Raw genomic sequence first — 21,030 nt, forward strand, 5'->3', positions numbered from 1 at the left:
TCATTCTAGAAATCAAATATTTTATGTAAAATCAACTGAAGATGGAATGTGTTGTCTGCAAGGGTACTCAGGTACCCCTAAGATAGGAAACAGATAAAATGATCATGCTTTGGGGGCCTCCAGGAATTAACATAATCTTTTACTTTCTTTTCATTTTTACTTCCTTGAAATTACTGAAAAACTAATTATTATCTTGTGACAAATTCCTCATCCATCTTCAAGATACTTCTTTCTGTCCACAGGAAAAGCTGAGCTCCACTATGGCAGAATTACCACAAACACTTTTGCAATTTTGAAAGAGTGACTTGATTTCTTTTCCAATAATGGGTATTGAAAGATAAAGAAATACAATTGATTCATGGGATACCTCTTTTTACTTCGAGCAAAATATAACTCATTTTTTACCAACTAGAGATGGGTCCTGGTTATTAATTATAATTGATTTAATATTATTTTATATAGCTTCAATTTAATTTCTTTTTCAGTAGTTAAAGGATTTGATATTTATTTCCCATAAAATGGCCATCAGTAGAGGTAGAGGGGATATTATGCTCTTAATGAACCTTTGCCAGCATATTTCTGTGTTAAATCAAATTACTTGGGGTTGCAGCTTGATTTAGTTTCAAGGAATAAAATGTGAAGGTACTCATTTTTCTTTACAATGTCAGTCATATACTAATGATCACAACAGGTATTTTTCTTCTTAATTGCAATTTATTTTGATTGAATTTGTATGCTCATCTGAAATCACCTTGTCATTAAAGAAAATCATGAACTTTGTACATTTCTAGATTTAAGAATTTTTTTTTTTAAACATTAAACATATCAACTACCCAGCATACTTCCCCCTCGTTAATTAGCATTCTGGTCAGGGAGTAATTCATTATTTAAGGTGACTTTGCAATCATTAGTAGCAGACTTCCACATTTCTTCTAAGGCAGGTCAATTTAATAATTTCTTATTGCAAATGAAAAATTCCAAGATAGGCACCAAAATATCCAAAGTACTAATGACCATTGAATTTGTACAGTCACTGCAATCAATATATCCCCTAGCATTCAGAAAGCTTCTGTTCCATAGTGATTTCAGTTTATCCAAGTCCTAATTTATTTGGGGTCTTTAACACCTAGTGACCATGAGCAGTCTCTGTGGAGACTAACACTGCTGCCTACCAAACCTAACTAGCCTAGGAGACTTTGGAAGTTGCTTATCTACTCAGGAAATTGGGCGATGAAGAAATGACAGAGCTTCAAGGTGACATGGTCTAAAAGGCAACTGGAGAAAAGTGTGATAGGCACAGACTTGCACCAAATAGGTGCATGATGAGAACAGGAATTCATTGCACTAAAGAAGACAGAGTTCATAAAGTTATTTTAGTCTGTAGATCTAGAGCAAGGAGTAGAGGTGAGTAGAAAAGCAGCAATTCTTCCTACAAACATCATGTATGGAGTTTGGCCCAAAAAAAGTGAAGATTCCATCATTAAACTATACGGACTCTCTGATTCAAGGTGGCCAAGGTCAGATCTCTGCCCCACCACCCCCGCAAGATAATTTTATTGCGACATGAATGACCACAGATAAAAGAAGTAAAGTTGTTTGCAGTGGATACTATTTTGGTCTCATTACCTCCTGCTTGGTAGGTAGGGGAGATCTGGGAGGGAGTTTGGAAGGAGTTTCAAAGTAGAGTCCCGGAGGGGAAGGAATGATTTGAATTTTATTTAAAGGGTAAAATTGTAGTCTTTATGAATAGGTAATTTGGATCTGTACTGTCCCTGGCTGACTCCCATGTGGTCACTTGTTCATAAACAAAATAGGTTGGTACAAAAAGCTTCAGCTGTCCTGCATGATGCCTCCATTCCTGGAAGGAAAACTAAGAGATAGGTGGTCAGTTAACCCCTTGGGACAAGACTCAAGTTTTGCTCTGCCCTGGACTTGCTGAGTGAACTGGATAAAACACCTAAGGTCTTTGGAGCTCAATTTTTCAGTAAAATTGATAAATTAAACTAAATTAGCTCTCAAGTCCCCTTCCATCTCTAGTGTTCAATAGGCATAGAAATATCCTGTGCTCACTCTTCTTGGGGAGATGACTATCTAAGTGGTCAGAAGCTGGTAAGTGCTTTGTGACTTACCCATGATTTATTTCTAGAACAAATATAGCCCAGGGGGTCTGAGATAGATATAGGTTGATCCAAGTACATTGATTCAATGCCTAAATGAAGCATCTCAGACATACTGCCTGGGACTAGAAGAATTTATTGATATGAATGAAGATCTGCTGCCTGTCAAAGCAGCAGGTGCTGAAGAGGCATGAGTGCACCAACAAATGGCCTCATGTATACCCGTGGGCCTCCAATTATGTCACTTAGTTGTCCCCAGGGAAGTCCCTTCCTGTTCCTCTCAGCACATCATATCCCTCTTCTAAGTCTTAAGAATACCATTAGCTCCAATGTCTAATAGTTACGTGATTGACACATCCAAATCATCCTCACCAGTCCGCCAATAATAAAACAGCCTTGACACATAATATCTGCATAGCACTGTCCTTAACAAATGCTACTTCAGGACAAGTTCCCCGGTCTCTTTCCACTGACATTGCCCACCTGAAGCCTTACCTGCATAGATATTCTGGAGCTTCTAATGAGATTTAGTACAGATCTGCTGTGTGCTGAGTGTTACACTTGTAGATGGACTAATTTTTTTTTTAGAGATATATTTATTTTTTTATTTTAATTTTTTTATATTCATTTTTTTATTTTTTTACATCATTGTTCATTTTTAAACAATATTTGCTTCCCCCACCCCTCAGGTATAGTCCCCATTGAGTTTCCTTCACTAGTGTACCTATGCACCATCACCACAGTCCCCTGTGCTCCTCCCTCCCTCCCTCCAATCCCTTTCCCTCCTCCTCCCCTGCAGGATGTCTCTGATTTATAATTGTCTGTTTTTGCTTTGTTGTGTTTTGTACTGTTATTATTATTTTTTACACTGATGTCTTATTTGTTCCCCTATATTCCTGCTATAAGTGAAACCATCCAATAATTTTATTTTTCCTTCTGGCTTATTTCACTGAGCATAATTCCTTCTAATTCCATCCACGATGCTACAAATAGCATGAGTTTATCTATTTTGATTGCTGAATAATATTCCATTGTGTATATATATCACATCTTCTTGATCCAGTCATCTATTTTTGGGCATTTGGGTTGTTTCCAGGTTTTACCTATTGTAAATAGTGCTGCAATAAACACAGGGGTACAGGTGTTCTTTTGAATTAATGTTTTTGTGTCCTTTGGATAGATCCCTAGGAGTGGAATTGCCGGGTCATATGGTAGCTCCATTTTTAGTAGACTGAGGAACCTCCAGACAACTTTCCATAGTGGTTGGACCAGTTTGCACTTCCACCAGCAATGTAGGAGAGTTCCTTTTTCACTACAAATGATGCATTTATTTATGCATACAAGAGCTGGGTGTAGGCTCCATGTTTGGGGAGGGTGAGAGAAGTCATCAGAAACAGTGGAGAACAGAACATGCAGATCTACTGAAATATACTGCTAAGGGGAGCAGCAGGTGAGACAGGAGAGGTCTGGTGCACCATGTGGGTCACGTCCCTGGCTGCGGATTGAACTCGTACCGCTGTGACCGTGGATAGCTTCATAGTGCTAAGGTTTAACCCCTTGTGCCACCAATATCTTCTCAGCATTGATCATCAAACCCTTAAGGTCTGTTGGTGTTGCAGGCAAACAGCCATGACACAGAAGAGAATGGCAGTAGTAACTGTTTTCCTAGCCTTCATGTTGGGGCTTATAGATTTATGTGTGATTAGTATGAACTCTTACTGGCATATGGGCTCTATGAGGACAGGGACCTTGTCTGTTTTACTCACTGTTCCGACTTCAACCCCTAACAATGTTCATACCTAGTAGGCATTTATTCAATGTAGGTTGGGTGACCAATTATAAGGTTCCATATTCTGTGATTAAGAGACAGATTTTGGAGCCTGACCAACTGGATCCAAATCCCAGCTCCACTGCTAACTAACTGGGAAAATGGGCAAGTGAGCAAATATTTGTGTGCTTCAGTTTCCTCATTTTTGAACTAGGGATAATAATACTGTCTCAAAAGGAATTATGCAGGTTACATGAATTGATGCTTATAGCCAATGCCTGGAATACACTAGAAATGTTTATTGAACAAGTTGATTAATTCATTCATATGTCCCACTTCCTTTTCCATCATAACTGAGGTTTGATTTTTGGACCCAATGTTTACGTTTGTGAGAATACCCACTAACAAGCGTGGGATGGGCCTGCACTGAAGCGTACACCTTCCCGAAGACCTCTGGCTTTGCTGTTTTCTACTTAGATGATGCTCTGAAGCATCTTTTTTTCCAGCAGTTGTGGTACTTTGCTACCTGATTTACCGATCAAGACTGAGAGCCTTTGAAGGCAGACACCATCCAGAGTGGCTGATTCTGAATGGGACCTCAGTGATTTGGGAATAAATTCATAATTTACTCAGGAATACATGTCTTCTCTTCGGCACCCACAAACCCCATTCCTGTTTTGAAGGCTGATCACCTTCTCCTCTCAGCCTCCCCTGGTCATTCCATTATTTTCCCACATTACCTAATCTCTCTTCCCTTTCTCCCCACATGGCTTGCAATCTTTGACATTTACTTTAGAAGTCTTGCTTTGCCCTGTCTTTTATTTTATTCTAAGTCAGCTCAAATCCTTTCAGCAAGCTGTAAAAGAATTAGTTGCAGACAAAGCATCATTATTATTTTTCTTTGCAACCTTTGGTTTTTTCCCAGTCACCTTCATAATCTCCTCAGACTGCCCATTGTTGATTAGAAACACTTTTTCCCATGGGTTACAATTTCTTTATGATAGAATTATTTATTTTGCTCTTGTTTTGATTAATGTTCAAAGTCCTGCTGGTAAGAGCAGTGATTTAAAGTCACCCTTGCCAGATTTATCGCATGTTAAGAGTGAGGAAGCAAAGCAGATGATATGACTCCCCATCCAGTTCTGTAGTGCTGGTCTCCACCTTTAAAATCTTTATAAATCTACTTATCTGTATGCAAATGGCATATAGGAAAAGTTTAGACAATAGTGTCATCCAGTCTATAGGATAGAACCATCTGGACAGAAACTGCTCACAAACTCTTAACTGCTCAAAAACTTTCTTAGTGTGGGGCCCCTCTGTGTAGTGAACTCATTCAGCTGAGTCTTTTACTGTGTTGTTTTTAAGTATCACTATCCTAGCTCCTGTTCTGTTACAATCTTCACAAGGGTCAGGATCTTGTCATCTTCATTGTATTTTCATGGTGCACAGACTGGGTAGAAAAGGCACTTGGCAAATGCTGCTGCTGGACAAATAGTCACTGCATCCTGAAGCAACCTAGTCTGGGCACACTCAGAAGGAAGTCTCTAACTCTCATTCCCCCTGTGACTTCTCAGACACTCCCTGTGCCTCTGGGTAGTCTCACTAATGAAATTGACTTCCTGGGGCTAATTCTGGAGTCCCAGATCCTGATTTTTCTTATTCTAAGAACCATTTTTCTTCTGTGTCTTTGAGAGCTCCTCCCCTCAAGGGAGTAACAGCAGTAGATTGGTTATGCTAAACACCCCACCTCAGGGGTTCAATCTTGATTTTTTCATAGCAACCCAGTCATTTATATAGAGGAGATAGACTCATCTTGAAACTTCACAAAGCCATTTAATTTTTTTTAAAATCATAACTCTAGATAATTTGTACCTGTATTTGCAGTCTGATTTGGAGTCCCAGGGAATTGTCTAAGAAGCATGAAACTATGCCCTTTATAGCTGTCTTGTTTTGCCTTTCCTTACCCAAAACACTAATAATGTAGAGCTAAGCAATGAGTATTAGAGTGTTGATGTTTTGTTTGCATATTCTCCTTTGAACCGTAAAGCTGAAGTGGGCAAGACAGGCACACAAGTAAAGACAAAGAATTGCAGGGCTGTTCAGAGGATGTGACACGGGCCATTGTTGTTGTTATTTTTTATTTTTTATTTTTTTGTATTTCAGTTTCGAGGCCTGTGGAAAAGACATTATGTTTGGGACCTGCACCTCCGGCCTCTCAGCTTTGCAATATCCCTTGCTCTACAGACTGCATCGTGTCTTCCTGGTCAGCCTGGGGCCTGTGCATTCATGAAAACTGCCAAGATCCTCAAGGGAGAAAAGGTGAGCACCTGTTTGTGTGCGCTTCATTTGCCTCCAGTGTGCACACGTTTATTCTGGCAGCTAAGTAGCTGATTAAGCCTGCTTAAGACAATATTTGTTTGCAAAATTTAGATAACCTGCTCAAGCCTGACAGCAGTCAGTTATTAGAGAGGCCATTGGAGACATGTCTTTGGAGCGTAGAATCTGACTTTGATTTGACCTTTCAATGGAGCTTATAGCTGGTGAAATGACTATTACTCAAAATGATATAATGCACTGCTTAATATATATGTATATTATACACAGATATCTAGCAGTTATGCTGAAGAAATTAAACATCGTTTCTGTAATCATATCAGGAAGCAACTGTTGTCCGTATCTGTGCACTAATTTTCACATTGTACATGCTAAGTTTGATGTTCTACTTAATTCAGATTTTTATGGGGGGGCCTTCATGTTTGTGGTTTACATTTTGATCCTGTCCTCAGAATTAAAGCTTTCATACTTTAAACATTTAATTTTGTAGACCTCTATAATCTTGTGCTGTTCAGTTTGCCATTAAAATGCACATCTGTCTTTAAAAATTCACTTTTGGTGTCATCTTGACCTCTCTTTTTTCATTGACCCTTCACTTTGTATTGATACTATGTTCCCTTAAATCACAGCGCTAAAAAGGAATACTTCCTTGACTAAGAGAAAACAATCCAAGCACACTCCAGAAGTTGTGTTTGCTAAGCTCTATTCCTAATTAGTGCATACAAAGAAAGAATACATGGCCAACTGCTTGATGCTACAAAGTTGGTGTTCAGCTTCATTCTGTACCCATGTGAAAATCCACATTTGAATAATCCCTACAGTGCTCATGTGCACACATGTGCAAGCTCAAATCCACATTCCCTGGCCTCTTCTCTTTATTCTGACTTTTGTTCTAAGTGTTTAATCTAGGGAGAGAAGAAGCTAACTCTAACTTTTTCATCCAACAATAGAAATTGAATCTCAATGGAAACTGGGGCGGGGCACTTATGAGTCACTCTGTTTATGATTTGTGGTCAAAATGTCCCCTAGCACTCTTCAGCTAATGGATACAAATAATTTTCCATTAATCATAATACTGGCAATTTGTGGCCTTGTGATCTACACATGTATTGTTGAGCATTGTAAATTATTCTAGCTGTGTATGTACTCCTCAGATGACTTAGGTGTTATTAATACAGACACTCTCATGTTCAACCCTATGCCACTCATTTTAAAGGTCTTTGTCTAGAAAATGATGTGAGGTTGCACTGAAACCCCCAGTCTCTGTGACCATGGCTCTCTGTCCTTACTAGAGCAACTTTGTTGTAACTGAGCGTTGACTTCATTTGCTTTCAAAGCCTTAGTGCCTACACCCAGCCAAGTGGACTTTATGTCAATTGGGACACTTAATGTTATACGTGACAGAAATCCAATTCAAACTGACTTAAGCCAAAAGAAGGAAATTTATTAGCTTATATAGCTAAAAATACAAGGGAAGGGAAGGTTGCAACCAAAAGTATCATGGGGTCAGCAGGTTTCCATTGCCCTCATTCTTTCTCTTTACATTTTTGTGTCTTTTTCTGCAGTTTTTTTTATTTTCTCTTCCTATTTACAATTTTCTATTTCTCCATCACTTGATTCAACTTTTTCTCTGTTTAAGGTTCAGGTTAAGGCAGGCAATCTCTATGGGATAGAGACCAACAGTCATTTTCTATTAAACATTCATTGACAATCTTTTTTTTTTTTCTGTAAAATTCATTTTAGTTAACATATTTCTTCTAGTGATTATTCATTTTCTTGGCTAATGGATGGCAATGTGGCAACAAATTTCTGTAACTATCTGAAACATAGATTTGGAACATCTATTTCTTATCTTAGAATTTATTAATTAAAATTCTAGTATCATATATTGTTCTAAATCACTTCAGTGATATAATTTTTTTTTGGGGGGAGAGACAAAATTATCGTTTAAAGATTAGTTAATCAAATTGACTTAAAACGCATTATTAGGAACCCCTGTATCATGCAAATTACATAGACTCAAATAGCATAAAAATCTCATTTATGATTTCAATTGGACAGATTGTGAAAATCTCTCAACTTTATCTAAATTATCAGAGCTAAGTTAATACCAACATGGACTACAAATCACAAATTGGAGGATTAGAGTAAAATCTATTTCCTTGATTCTCTGATGCTCCCTTTTCATGTCTTTGGTTTCTATATCTAGTTGTGTCATAAAAGCAAGAAGTATATTTTACATGAAAGTATTTTATTTTCAAAACATTACAACAAAACCAATGTAGTGTCTTATAAAGGATTACGTCTGATTTGTATGAGTTATTTGTATGAGTTTTAAAGAGATATGTTTGATATACAGTATTGTATAATTTAGGGTATATGTAATACACTGGTTTAATATACATATTTATTGCAAAATGGTTACCATAATAGCATTAGGGAACACATCCATCACCTCACACAATTACCTTTTTTTTTTTTGGTGGTGACATCTTTTAAATTTTAGTGTTTCACAGCATTCCCATGCAGCATTATTAATAATAGTCAAGACAGAAGCAACCTAATTGCCTATCCAGACAATATTAAACACACACACACACTGGAATATTACTCAACCACAAAAGTGATGAAATCCTGCTATTTGTGACAGCACAGGTGAACTTGAAGGCATTGTAAAACTAAAATAAGTCAGAGAAAGATACAATGTTATGATCTCACTTATAGATAGAATTCAAAACTCAAACTCATAGTAGTAACAGACAATAGAATAGTGGTTGTCAGGGGTTGAATGGTGAGGGACATGGCCGGTGTTGATCATAGCAGATAAGTTTCCAGTGATCGATGAGGCTTAATGTATAACATGGTGGTGATTGCTAATAAGACTGTGTTGTATGCTTGGAAGTTGGTAAAAGAGTAGATCTTAAAAATTGCCATCATATACAAAAAGGTGATTTTCAATTTAGAAAGTAAAGTGGATCAAAATGATTGCTTAACTAGTTCTAGGAGGCCATGGACTTGAATCCTGTTGATTATTTGGTATCACATGCTCTTCCCTAATCCAATCATCCTGATGAAAGGTGTGAGTTGAAGTGATCAGGCCCTAGGCATGTGATTCCCAGGGAAAGGGCAGCTCCGTTCAAGTCTTACAAACTGAGTAGGGAAAGGAAATGTGAACTGTTGATACTACAAGGAAGTAAAACTATGGTGGGGTCAGATTTCAATAGATGTTTATTAAATGCATTGTCCCCTGGCTGTGGCCCATAGTCTCCACAGCAATTCAGAAAATGTCTTCTTACTTTTCTGTTGCAGGTTTGTTTGTTGAATCCAAATTTTCACAGGACCCCTTATGAAAAACTGCTCTTTTTAAAAAAGATTTATTTATTTATGCATACAAGAACTGGGGTACAGGCCAGAGGTGTGAGGGGTGAGAGGATTCACCAGAGACAGAGTGAGGAACTGAACAGGAAGACTGACTGATATACACTGTTGAGGGGAGCAGTGGGTGAGTCAGGAGAGATCTGCTGCACCATGTGGATAGCTCCCTGGCTGGGTATCAAACTCATGCTGCTGTGGCTGCGGACAGCTTCAGAGGTTGCGTTTTACTCCCTTGCACCATCAGGGAGGCCCTAAAAACTGCTCTTTTAACTTTTATATCAGTCTTTCTTTTCCATCTAACTCTGAATTGGCCCATAGAACACAGCTAGGGAACTCAAAACCTTCTGACCTTTCCACTTACCCAGATCCTTTTTTTATGCCAAACTCTTTTCCTCATTGACTCCTATTGTAAGTCAGCTCCTGCAATTAAACCCTGGATGGCTTCGTTAGATGGCTCCTGTTCTGGGTAAAATTATGCCCTTCAAAAAGATAAGTTCAATCCTAAACACAGTACATGTGGATATAACTTTATCTTGGAATAGGACATTGCAGATGTAATCCTTTAGATAAGGTCACAATGGACTAGTTAGGCCCTATGCCAATGACTGGAGCCTTTATACAAAGACAGAAATTTGGACACAGACATTCACACAGAGGAGCATGCCATGGGAAGTTATAGAGACAGGATGACTTGAGGAGAAGGACCCGGGGAGGCAGAGGCTGAGTTTGGAATAATGTAGGCATGAAGGCATGGAATGTGGAATGTATCTTAGCACCAGTGCACTGTCATGGAGCGAGGCATATGTAAATTGCAGTTGTGTGAGAAAGGGAGAGTATTTCAAGAGCATCTTGGGGGCATCAGATAACTGAAATGAGTATTTATTGGTCTGACAAATTCTTTATATAGAGGCTCAACCTTTGGGACTGAAACAAAAGATGGAGATGTTAAAACTTTCCACTCGATGCCCTGCAGATTTAGGTGCATGTTGAGATTGTTGAGTAGTCTCTGTTTTATAGGGCCCATATCGAGGCTGAATGGCTCATCTCTAGTGTTAAGTAGTGTTTTGATAGGAGCGTGTAAACTGTGGAGATTGTTAGTCAGGGCTGGAAATTTCATATTTTGTAAATGCTCCTATAAAGCAGAGAAAATTTTGATTCGTAAGGTCTTGCTAAATCCTTCTAGGACCACCTGCATGTACTCCCTCCTGGGAAGAAGTTTATGGAGTTTTCCCTCTAGGAAAATGATTCTGTGCCTGCAAGGAGTCCAAGCATATTCTGATGCCAGTAAGCAATCTTGTTTCTTCAAGCTCGTGAGTCAGAGATCTGACATTCCCTCAATCCCAGTCTGACCCATCGTCCTACCTTGGTTCTGCCAGTCACTGACTGGCAAAAACTCAGTGTCATTTAGAGTCCCCAGAGACTGGCACATGCAACCTGATTTGCTAAACATGCAGAACTTTGAGGTGTAAATGGCAGTGTTGAGCTTCACATTTGGATTCCTACTCTAAAGAAATGCAGTAAATCTACTAGCAGAAATGTAAGATATGCATACTTTCCTAGATAGTTTATATTCTTTTCTTCGTATGAAAGATGAAGATTAGAGAGAAAAACACATAGCGATGAGAAAATAGAAGTGGAAAGTTGGAAGCAATTTCTCTTTTCTCCTCACTCGTCTTTTTCCCAGTCACTGTGTTACTGCATTGGTTCTCTTTTTTCTCGTGGTTAAAGAAAAGCAGAAAGGGATGAAAAAGCAGGACGTGTTTTATTATACGATAGAAGGAATTAGGTATTATACAAATTATTTTATACAAATTATTAATATAATATACAAATTACTGGCTACTATTCTCAGGCAGACACCCTCCCATCAGGAATCAGCTACTGTTTGTGGCTGTCAGCCATTCAGGGCACATTAGAAAATCCGCTGTCACACCTCGCGTCAGGTCTGTGACAGGCCGACAAGGGGAACAGTACTCGCAGGTTGGTACTTGTCAAGTGAAGCCACGATGCCTTTCAGAAGAATTTAAATTGGATTAGTCTTTATCATTCATTGTTCCATCTCGGATTACACTCCCAGCAAGTTATAATTACAGCTATATGAAAAAGAAATAACCTGAAAAAATTGCTGATGGATGAACTCTACACCTAGGAATAATGCATCTTTTAAAATTCTTTTTGATGCATAGACACACATTGATATGATATCGTTCTCCCTCTTAGACGTAGTTGAGAAAGGCAACCTTGCCCACTGAAGTTAGTTGTTCTAGTCACTTGATGGGGCTTTCTGGTATGATGTTGCGATAGATAATAGTTTACGTGATAGGATTTCGGGATTCTTCCCTCACCCAATGCAGTATAACTCTCTGATCTTAGCATCTAAAGTCCTAAATATCCCCATAGGAAAAAGACATTTTGAAACTGAAAAACCATGATTGGTTTTTACAAAGACAGTCTTTACAGCTCTGAAACAAATCAATTGAGATAACACACTAAAGTAGGAAAATACTGACGTTTTAGATGTTATATAATAATAACAGGGAACATTTCCATTTTCCATCCTGGCCTTCTAGACAGATCCACCTTTAATGAAAAGTTTATAAAATGATTTTTCTCTGTCACAGATAATATATATGCTAAGAGAGCCTTCTTTTCTTCTTCTTGTTTTCTGTGTGGGAGCTGGTAAGAGATCTATGCCTACTTCTCCCTGTAAGCACTGAGTTCTCATGATCACCATCCCCCCTCTACGCTGCTTATTTTCTGAATTCACAAAAGTGTTTAAAGTAATAATGGGCCTACAAAATGTAGGGATGTTGGTTGATTCTGAAAGAATTAGAACCTGTGCTTCAATCTGTGCAGGTTCTTTGAATCAAAGTTGCTGCCAACATTCAGGGCTCCCGAGTTGAAGTCCAAATGGAATACTTTTTTTTTTTTTCCCAAAAATCTATTTGTTTATGCATACAAGAGCTGGGGTATGGGCCAGAGGTGCAGGGGGTGAGAGGATTCACCAGAGACAGAGTGGGGAGCAGAACAGGCAGATCTACTGAAATACACTGCTGAGGGGAGCAGTGGGAGAGACAGGAAAGGCCTGCCGCACCATGTGGGTCAGCTTTCTGGCCGGGGATCCAACTCGTGGTGCTGCAGTGGCTATAGATAGCTTCATATTGCTGAGACTTAACCCTTTGTGCCACCAGAGAGGCCCCAAATGGAATACTTAAATGAAATATGCCTCTGTCCTCTTTGTTTCTCCTGTTGGATATTGCTCAAGCCTGTCCCAGTGGCGTTGCCCATGGACAGCTCTGCAGAAGCTCTTGTGCACACATGTAGGCCACTAGCACATGAAGAAATGCATCTTTGGTTTCCCCTCCTAACCACCTTCAATTTTGCTATGACTTCAATTAAAAACATTGACTTCCTTCTGCCATTTGGTGCAAATGCTTCCTATTTCTCTCCCTAACCCACTCTTTTCTAATTATCTCTAGTTGTATATACACTAAGCCAGTAGAATACATATTAAATCATTGGGTTCATAGAAAAAAATATGCAAATATTAAGTTCAGTGAAGGTGTACTGAATCTGTGATGAGCAAGTGATTACTATAACTCTTTCTTGTCCTTAGTGCCTAAATTTTACTAGCCCAACTTTACCTCTTTAGTTTAATAAATGATCCAAGCTACCTGTCAGTTTTCAAGATGAAGTTGGATGAAAACACAGTAACACACAAGAGTTGATTTGAGGCCTTTCTTGTGAGGAGGTAAGGAAGGTCTCACAAAGACCTCAGTTGGATTTCATGTGCATCCACATACTCAATAATGTGCCTTTGGAGAAGTAAAAAGCATCCTTTTGCCTTAATTTCCACATATGTAAAATAGAAATAATAACTTGTGAAGTAGTTTTGAGTATTTATCAATTTGGAGTAATAAAATTAAAGTGGCTATCACAGTCCAGTTATAAGGTAGATGCTTAATTAATGTGCATGCCTGTTTTCCTTGTTGGAATATATGCTCTGTGAAGATTTATTTTTCTGTCCTCCTGTAACTTCCCACAGCACATTACAGTGATCTACACATGGTAGTTAATGTTCACTGAATCATGTTATCCAATGAATATGGAAGTCAGTAAATGCCCCAGCTACTGTGGACTTGGCAGTTATGCGTCGCTCAGAACACAAGCCTCTGGGGGAGCCTGACGTCTCTTGCAGGCATCACCACCAAATTGTGGTTCAAGTTTAAATGCTAACAAGAGGATCCAAGGTTTTTGTTTTATGCTGAGCTTGTGCTGTGATTTGATCCTAGTTAGAGTGAGGACAAGGGCAGCATAAATGAAAGACTGAAAGAATTTATTGACTGAGGAGATGTAATCTATAGATTTATGATGAGATGGATGCAACTTGATTTATGGAGGAAAACTGCATATGCTTCTCAAAGGCATTAAACTCTAAGTAATAGAACACCCAGAATCCCTAGCAAAGATTGCTAAGTTTCTGAGGTGGTTATCAAACACTGTAAATCATGGAAACCCATGCTATGTCTTGCTCAAAGATATAAACTGAACAGCAACAGATATAAAACAATAAATAAATAGCATATAGATATACACTTCAGAATGGAGGTCATCCAGGCTATGCGGCGAGGAGAGGTCAGAGGTCATTGTAGTGTAGAATGCTGTATATTTCTTGTGTCTCTTCTTTAGATGGTCCAGAGAGTGAGCTGAGTCCCTCTATAGGTTTATTTTGACTAATTAATGATATAGGCTTAGAGGTAGAAAATGGGCAAGATGCTATTTTTTCTTTTATTCCTCTGCAGCCCTCCCTTAATATTGTCAGTGCTATGTGGATGTGGTCTCAGAATGGCTATGTAATGCCTTCCCACAGTTGAGAAATCCTTAAAGTGTAGGGGTCTCTTTAAGGAGAAGTCATGGGTTACCCCTAGAACCAAAAGCCCAAATAAAGCACTTTTAAAGGGTTATCTAAAATACTTGCCCATTTTGCAGTATTCTAAGGAAGCTCAGCTCCCTCTTGTGGCCTAAAACCATGTGTGGATTTATTCTAACCTCCTTGGCTGTGCTATTTAAGAGGAGTTAGTTTTTTGTCAACTACACCTTGAGCTTTGTAACCTTTTCATTTCATGGCTTTTGGCAGGAAAATAGACATGGTCCTAGCAGAATTGTGAGAAAAATATATCTGCTTTTTTTTTTTTTAACCTCTCATGCTCCCTAACTTGTACTTCTCCCTATCTAATGCTCTCATTCTGGTAATTCATTGTTCTCGTGCCCTCAATCTTCCTGTCATTTTATTATAACTTACCCTAAGAAATAAGTGAATAATAAGGAATAATAATAAGGAATAATAATTCCTAAAAATGTTACTATACCATATGATTGGTTTCATTTGTTTAATAATTAAAGAAATTAAATTGATTGATTGAATATGGAGTATTAAAGAATAAAATATGAGATAAAATATGAGATCTATGGAACTAGACATTGTCTTTAGAACTGATATGTCACGAAGGCCAGAGATTGAAAGGTTTTCATCTAATTCTAATGAAGGGTTTTGTCTAATTCTCAGTCATTTTTAAAGTTCACTTTATTTCATGAAACTGTAAATTAGTAATAATTTATATTATTTAAAAATGGAAAGTTTCAGATTAAAAATTGTATTTATGGCTCTTTGACAGAATTAGAAGTTTTGACAAATAGGCTCAACATTTGCTAGATCATTGAAAGCTGAATAAATACCAACCACTTAACAGCGAGATCACATCCTCCATTTTACCACAGACCCCATCACTCCCTACAATCTTGTCATGGCCATTTCCCTCTGTTTATACCTACTTGGCTTCTGAGAGACTAAGTTTGTGGCTTGATAGTGAATCAGGGTTTTTGGTGAGCAGGCCTGGAGTCTGAGGACCCTAGGCCGGGCTCTTGCTTCTTGTCTTTGGCAAAGAAAGAATTCAATGTTGAGACCAAAGATACAGAAAAACAAGAGATTTGTTGATTGGTGAGAGGAAGTGAAGGAAAGCTGTACAAGTGGAGAGGGGTCCCAAATGGGTATCCAATTGAGGTGGCAAGAAGCAGGTGCTTATATGGGTAAAGTGGGCAAGGAGTGGAGGTTTGACTGTCGGGTGTCTCCACATTGTGTCTTATGATGATTGGCTGGGCCCGAGGGGGTCACCTAGGTTACATAGGTCCACTGAAATGGTGGAGATCTTCTTGGCTACTAAGTTTGCATGGTTCTCCTAAGCTACCCAGGCACGCAGAGTTTGCCCACATTTCCTGGCCTATCTTTTCGAAACTAGCCTTGGTCCTTTGCTTTAGCATTGTGTTGTTATGTTGGTGTTCTGAACACTCCAATTAGACTGATAAATGGACCTAGGGCACGTGGGCTTGAGAGCATTGGTGGTGGTGGAACCCTCCTGGGTGTCTTTCTCAATTAGGCTGCTACATGGATGTGGGGCTTGAGATACCCTGTTCCTAACTGATTTCCTGTACCCACTCCCTGGCTTCCTCCTTCGTTAGGCTTGTAGCACAGAATCCATTTGTGTCAATATTGTGGTGGAACTTTGGGCATTGGTCTCACAGTGTTTTGTTTTTAGTTGGTGAATAGCCCAGGAATAGTCCGTGTCTAGTCAGTTTGGGAAGTGCAGTCCGAAGTGGGTCCTAGGTCAGGCTGACCTGGGAATCTCAGGTAACTCTCAAGACTGAGGGAGCAGGAAAATGCCAAACTGTAGGTGTATTTCAACATTTTACAGAGTATCAGTATGTCAAAGCAATGATATGAAGAAAACATTAATTTACTGACGGTTAGGCTATTTCTGTAAGTCTTCATTTTTTTTTTTTTTTTTACTGGTTTGATGATATCATTGAACACATACAATGAATATTCCTTGAATATGTCTGACCTCTCCAAATCCTAGTTTATAAACCCTTGAGGGACATTCCCTGCTCTTGATCCTTTCTATTTTTTTCCTTTCCTCTTCTTAACCCTCCATTTTCATTACATAAAGCATATCAAAATGATTCTTGCTTTAGAACTATAGGTATTTAAAAAAAGTTTCAACTCTTTCGTAGTGGCTGCTGTTTTTCCTTTGCTAGATATGGATGGAATCCTGTGAAGCTTTTTCCTTTCTCTTCATAGGATTTAGAATGAGACAGCGACACATCCTCATGGAATCCACAGGGCCTGATGGGCATTGCCCTCATTTGGTGGAATCTGTTCCTTGTGAAGATCCCATGTGTTACCGATGGCTGGCATCTGAGGGGATCTGTATTCCTGATCATGGAAAATGTGGCCTGGGACATCGCATCCTGAAGGCTGTCTGCCAGAATCACCAAGGTATGATTCAATGAATCCCAAGGATTATTAAGTACTATCAGTCAAATGACATACCACCCCATTCTATCAGGTCATTTTTCTGAGGGAGAGAAACACAAATAACTGTGTCCTTGAATATTTATGTTTAAATCAAGTGCTGAAATAGCAGTTAGAAAGCACTTAAGTGACACATTGCTGCAAAGTAAGCTGCCTTGACTTAATATGGGGTTACTTCCTCTATGACAAAAGAACACTGATTGTGCCTAAGTGTAGTACAGTGAACCTAAAGATGGCTCTGGCAGTTTAAATATATCAAGACAAGTAGAATATGGTAATTGCTTGGAGAGCCATACTTATCAATACAAAACAAGTTATATTTGAATTTCTGGAGGTCGATATAACATACTTTTATGAATGATTGCAAATATCACCTTGTAAGGATTCCAGGGCTACACCCTTTCAGATAAAAAGAAAAAAATACTAAGCAGTATCTTTTCATTTATATAACATTAGATTAGAATTGGTTCTAGACATAATGTTAACATTTCTAAAGAACCATTTTTTAAATATAAGTTGTCAAGATTTACAGACTATTAACAATGGTGTCTTTCCTTCCTCACGAAGCTTCTAGTATAATGGTTATTTGAATTGAAGGATGATTTAGAAAATACATAAGTCACATGGAAATGAGAAATGTGACATTTGAAACCTTTATCCTACAGTTTAAAAAAAGCAGTCTCTTGGAAAATAGCGAATTTGTCTGTTAATCAGCTTTGCCATGAGAGGCCCTGCTTATAATATTTTTGGTGTGTGGAATGAAATGTTTTGACTAATGGAGTGAAGTAATCCATAGAACAGAAGCAATTATCAAGTGGGTTTAGAAGCATTATTAGCATCCACACAGGGGTGACATGTTCAGCAAAGTCTTTCCTTGTTTCCTTCTGCTTTTCTCCACCACGTTCCCCCTTCCTCTTCCCTGCCTTTTTTCTCTTTCCTCCATTACTTCTTTCTTCCTTCCTTTTCTCCTTCTGTCCTTCCTTCCTGTATTTTAATCGCTGTTATAATTACCGATACACATTTATCAACTGATAAATTGATTACCTCATAATACCAGGAGGTTGCTGAATGAAATAGAGGGCAACACACATTGTATTGGCTATAGTCCCCTTTTCACTCAATAGTTAAATAAAAATGACTTCTGATATCACAATTTTTTTTTTAATTTTGACCATACATGTGAAGTTTATTAATAGAGGCAAACAAGATCACTTTTGTATTTTCCTTTGAATCCATGAACCTAGATTTAATATCTGGGCTCTAGATTTAGACAGGTTGGAATGTTAAGTATGCTACTTACTTAGCTCAGAAAAGGTATAGAACTTATGGAGATGTCCTTTCCTTCAGCTATAAAGTGGGGGTAATAAAGCCTATTTTTCACTCTTAGATTGTGAAATTATGAGATCGTAAATTATCTAAATAAATGTTATTAGTGGCATATAACTACTTAAAATATATATTAGCTTATTTTGCTTGCAATGCATATTTATTCCTCTATCCTATTTTGGGATAATTATACAAAGATCATTCTTGTAAAATGAAAATAATGAGGATTAGAAAAACAATACTATTTCTCCCAGCATCTAGCAGTAGAAACAAGAGTGCCATTTTTTGGTTAAGACACAGTGACAAATGATTGTCATACTTTGTCATCTCATAGCAGGCATTAGGGGCTTGCCATGACATATTATGTCATATGTCTGGGTATTTCTTTCACAATTTGTGCTGTACCTTCCACAGTATTGCAGCAGTATCAGCCGTATCACTTTACAACAGTTCTAAAGTTTTATTGCTTATTTCTGTGAAATGACTAATTTTCAGCATTGACCTACACTCTCAATTTCTTAGAGAGGTAGACATGTTCTTATCAGTTCCATGAAGTCTTTGTGGTTTCTAAATACCTGGATGACTCCTTCATCATTTGTGGGGCAGCAGACACAATCCGGTAGGAAAATCTTATGGCTTCCTGGTAGCTGAAACAGTCTTTTGTCCAGTGAGAAATTAGAAATATGGTCTGGTTGCATTTTTCACAGTTTTGCTTCTGTGAGATTCAGGATGATTGATGATAGAAGTTTGGTGGAGAAATGCTCCTATCTGCCTCTCCACAGATTATCATAGTCTTCCCACAGCTACAGGAATTGACAGAACTGTTGACAGTCATTTACATGGTTGGACAGAAAAAGGGTTGAGTTATATTTAATAAACTTCCTGTGATTTTTCTTTCTTGTAATATTTGTAAGTTTTCAAAACTCTGAATTCAATAAGTAATTGTTTCATAGCCCTAATTTCAGATTTTGTTCAGAGGTAAATGAATGAGAGAAAAGGACATGTGTTCTTTTTGATTAAAAAAGCAACTCATATTAAATCTAGTTGGACTTGCGACCTGTTATAATTTGCAAGGGTAACTTGCTTTGTTCCTTATTTTGAGGCTTGCCGATACCAGTGTGCTTCAGTTATCAACAAAAAGGAACATCCAACATCCCTGTGAATTATCTACATCCTATACAGATTGTGGAGCTAAGAGATTTCCGTATAGCTGTGATCAGGAGTCTGTAGGGGCTCTTGACATTATCTTCTTGGATATTACTCATGACACTAGGAAGACATACTTCTCTTCTCCAAAGTTTCACCAGACCTTTATCTCAGAAAATGAAAAATTCACAATCTGTCACATTGAGGCCAGAAAGTAATTGGAAATAGCAGTAGAAACAAGAGTGAGATGCAGTTTGATATACATAAACCTTGTGGATTAAGAATGTGGTCTACTATGACCTACCTAAGATCAAAGTAGGCATTTCCACAACTACTTTTGTCTGTATGCTTTTACACATTTCTGCTTTGTTAAATATATAATACTCTCCAATAAATATCACTAGTTACTTTCTTTTTTTAAATTTTTACATCATTGTTCATTTTTAAACAGTATTTGCTTCTCCCCACCCACTCAGGTGTAGTCCCCATAGAATTCCCTTCACCAATGCACCCGTGCACCATCACCTCAGTCCCCTGTGCTCCTCTCTCACTCCCTTTGATCCCTCTCCCTCCTCCTCCCTTCAGCATATCTCTGATTTATAATTGTCTTTTGCTCTGTCATGTTTTGATTATTTTTTAACACTGTTGTCTTATTTGGTTCCCCTATATTCCTGCTATAAGTGAAACCATCTGACATTTTTCTTTTTCTTTCTGACTATTTCACTGAGCATAATTCCTTCTAGCTCCATCCATGTTGCTGCAAATGGCATGCGTTTATTGTTTATTGATTGCTGAATAACATTCTATTGTGTATAAATACCACATCTTCTTGATCCAGTCATCTATTTTTTTGGCATTTGGGTTGTTTCCAGGTTTTACCTATTGTAAATAGCACTGCAATAAACATAAGGGTGTAGATGTTCTTTTTTTTTTTTTTAGTTGTTTTTTTTTAATAGAGGCATGTTTTATTTATTTATTTATTTGTTTGTTTGTTTGTTTTTGTTTATACATGCACTGGGTACAGTCAGAAGCGCGGGAGGGTGAGAGAATTCACCAGAGCCAGAACAGGGAGCAGAGCAGGCAGAAGGACCGAAGTACACTGCTGAGGGGGGCAGCGGGCGGCAGGAGAGGTCTGTGCGCCATGTGGGACCCTCCTCTGGTGGCCGGGGAGCAGCCGGGAATCGAACCGGCGCTGCAGAGGCTGCGGGCAGCTTCGCAACCCAGAGCTCAACCGCTGCGCCACCGGGGAGGCCCTACAGATGTTCTTTTGAATCAATGTTTTTGTGTCCTTTGGGTAGATCCCTAGGAGTGGAATTGCTGGGTCAAATGGTAGCTCCATTTTTAGTAGACTGAGGAATCTCCAGGCAGCTTTCCATAGTGTTTGGACCAGTTTGCACTCCCACCAGCAATGTAGGAAAGTTCCTTTTTCACTGCATCCTCGCCAACATTTGTTGTTGCTAGTTTTTTTGATATGTGCCATGCTTATCAGTTTAAGGTGGTATCTCAATGTGGTTTTGATTTGTATTTCTCTATATTATAGGAGATGTTGAACATTTTTTCATATGCCTGTTGGCCGTTTGCATTTCCTCTTTGGA

At 38.4% G+C, this 21,030-nt stretch overlaps 1 protein-coding gene across 4 annotated transcripts in view; it reads left to right on the forward strand.

Annotated features, from left to right (window-relative positions):
• Positions 1-21,030, forward strand: part of THSD7B (thrombospondin type 1 domain containing 7B) — a 1,502,545-nt gene that overhangs the window by 1,037,021 nt on the left and 444,494 nt on the right. For all 4 annotated transcript variants that reach the window (XM_054699694.1, XM_054699696.1, XM_054699695.1 and 1 more), the window contains 2 exons: positions 6,049-6,204; positions 16,730-16,927. In XM_054699694.1, the coding sequence (XP_054555669.1) occupies positions 6,049-6,204; positions 16,730-16,927 (354 nt within the window). The remainder of the gene's footprint in view (positions 1-6,048; positions 6,205-16,729; positions 16,928-21,030) is intronic.

Source organism: Talpa occidentalis, unplaced genomic scaffold (genome assembly GCF_014898055.3).
Source record: "Talpa occidentalis isolate TD23 unplaced genomic scaffold, MPIMG_talOcc4v2.1 talOcc4.3, whole genome shotgun sequence".
Lineage (NCBI taxonomy): Eukaryota > Metazoa > Chordata > Mammalia > Eulipotyphla > Talpidae > Talpa > Talpa occidentalis.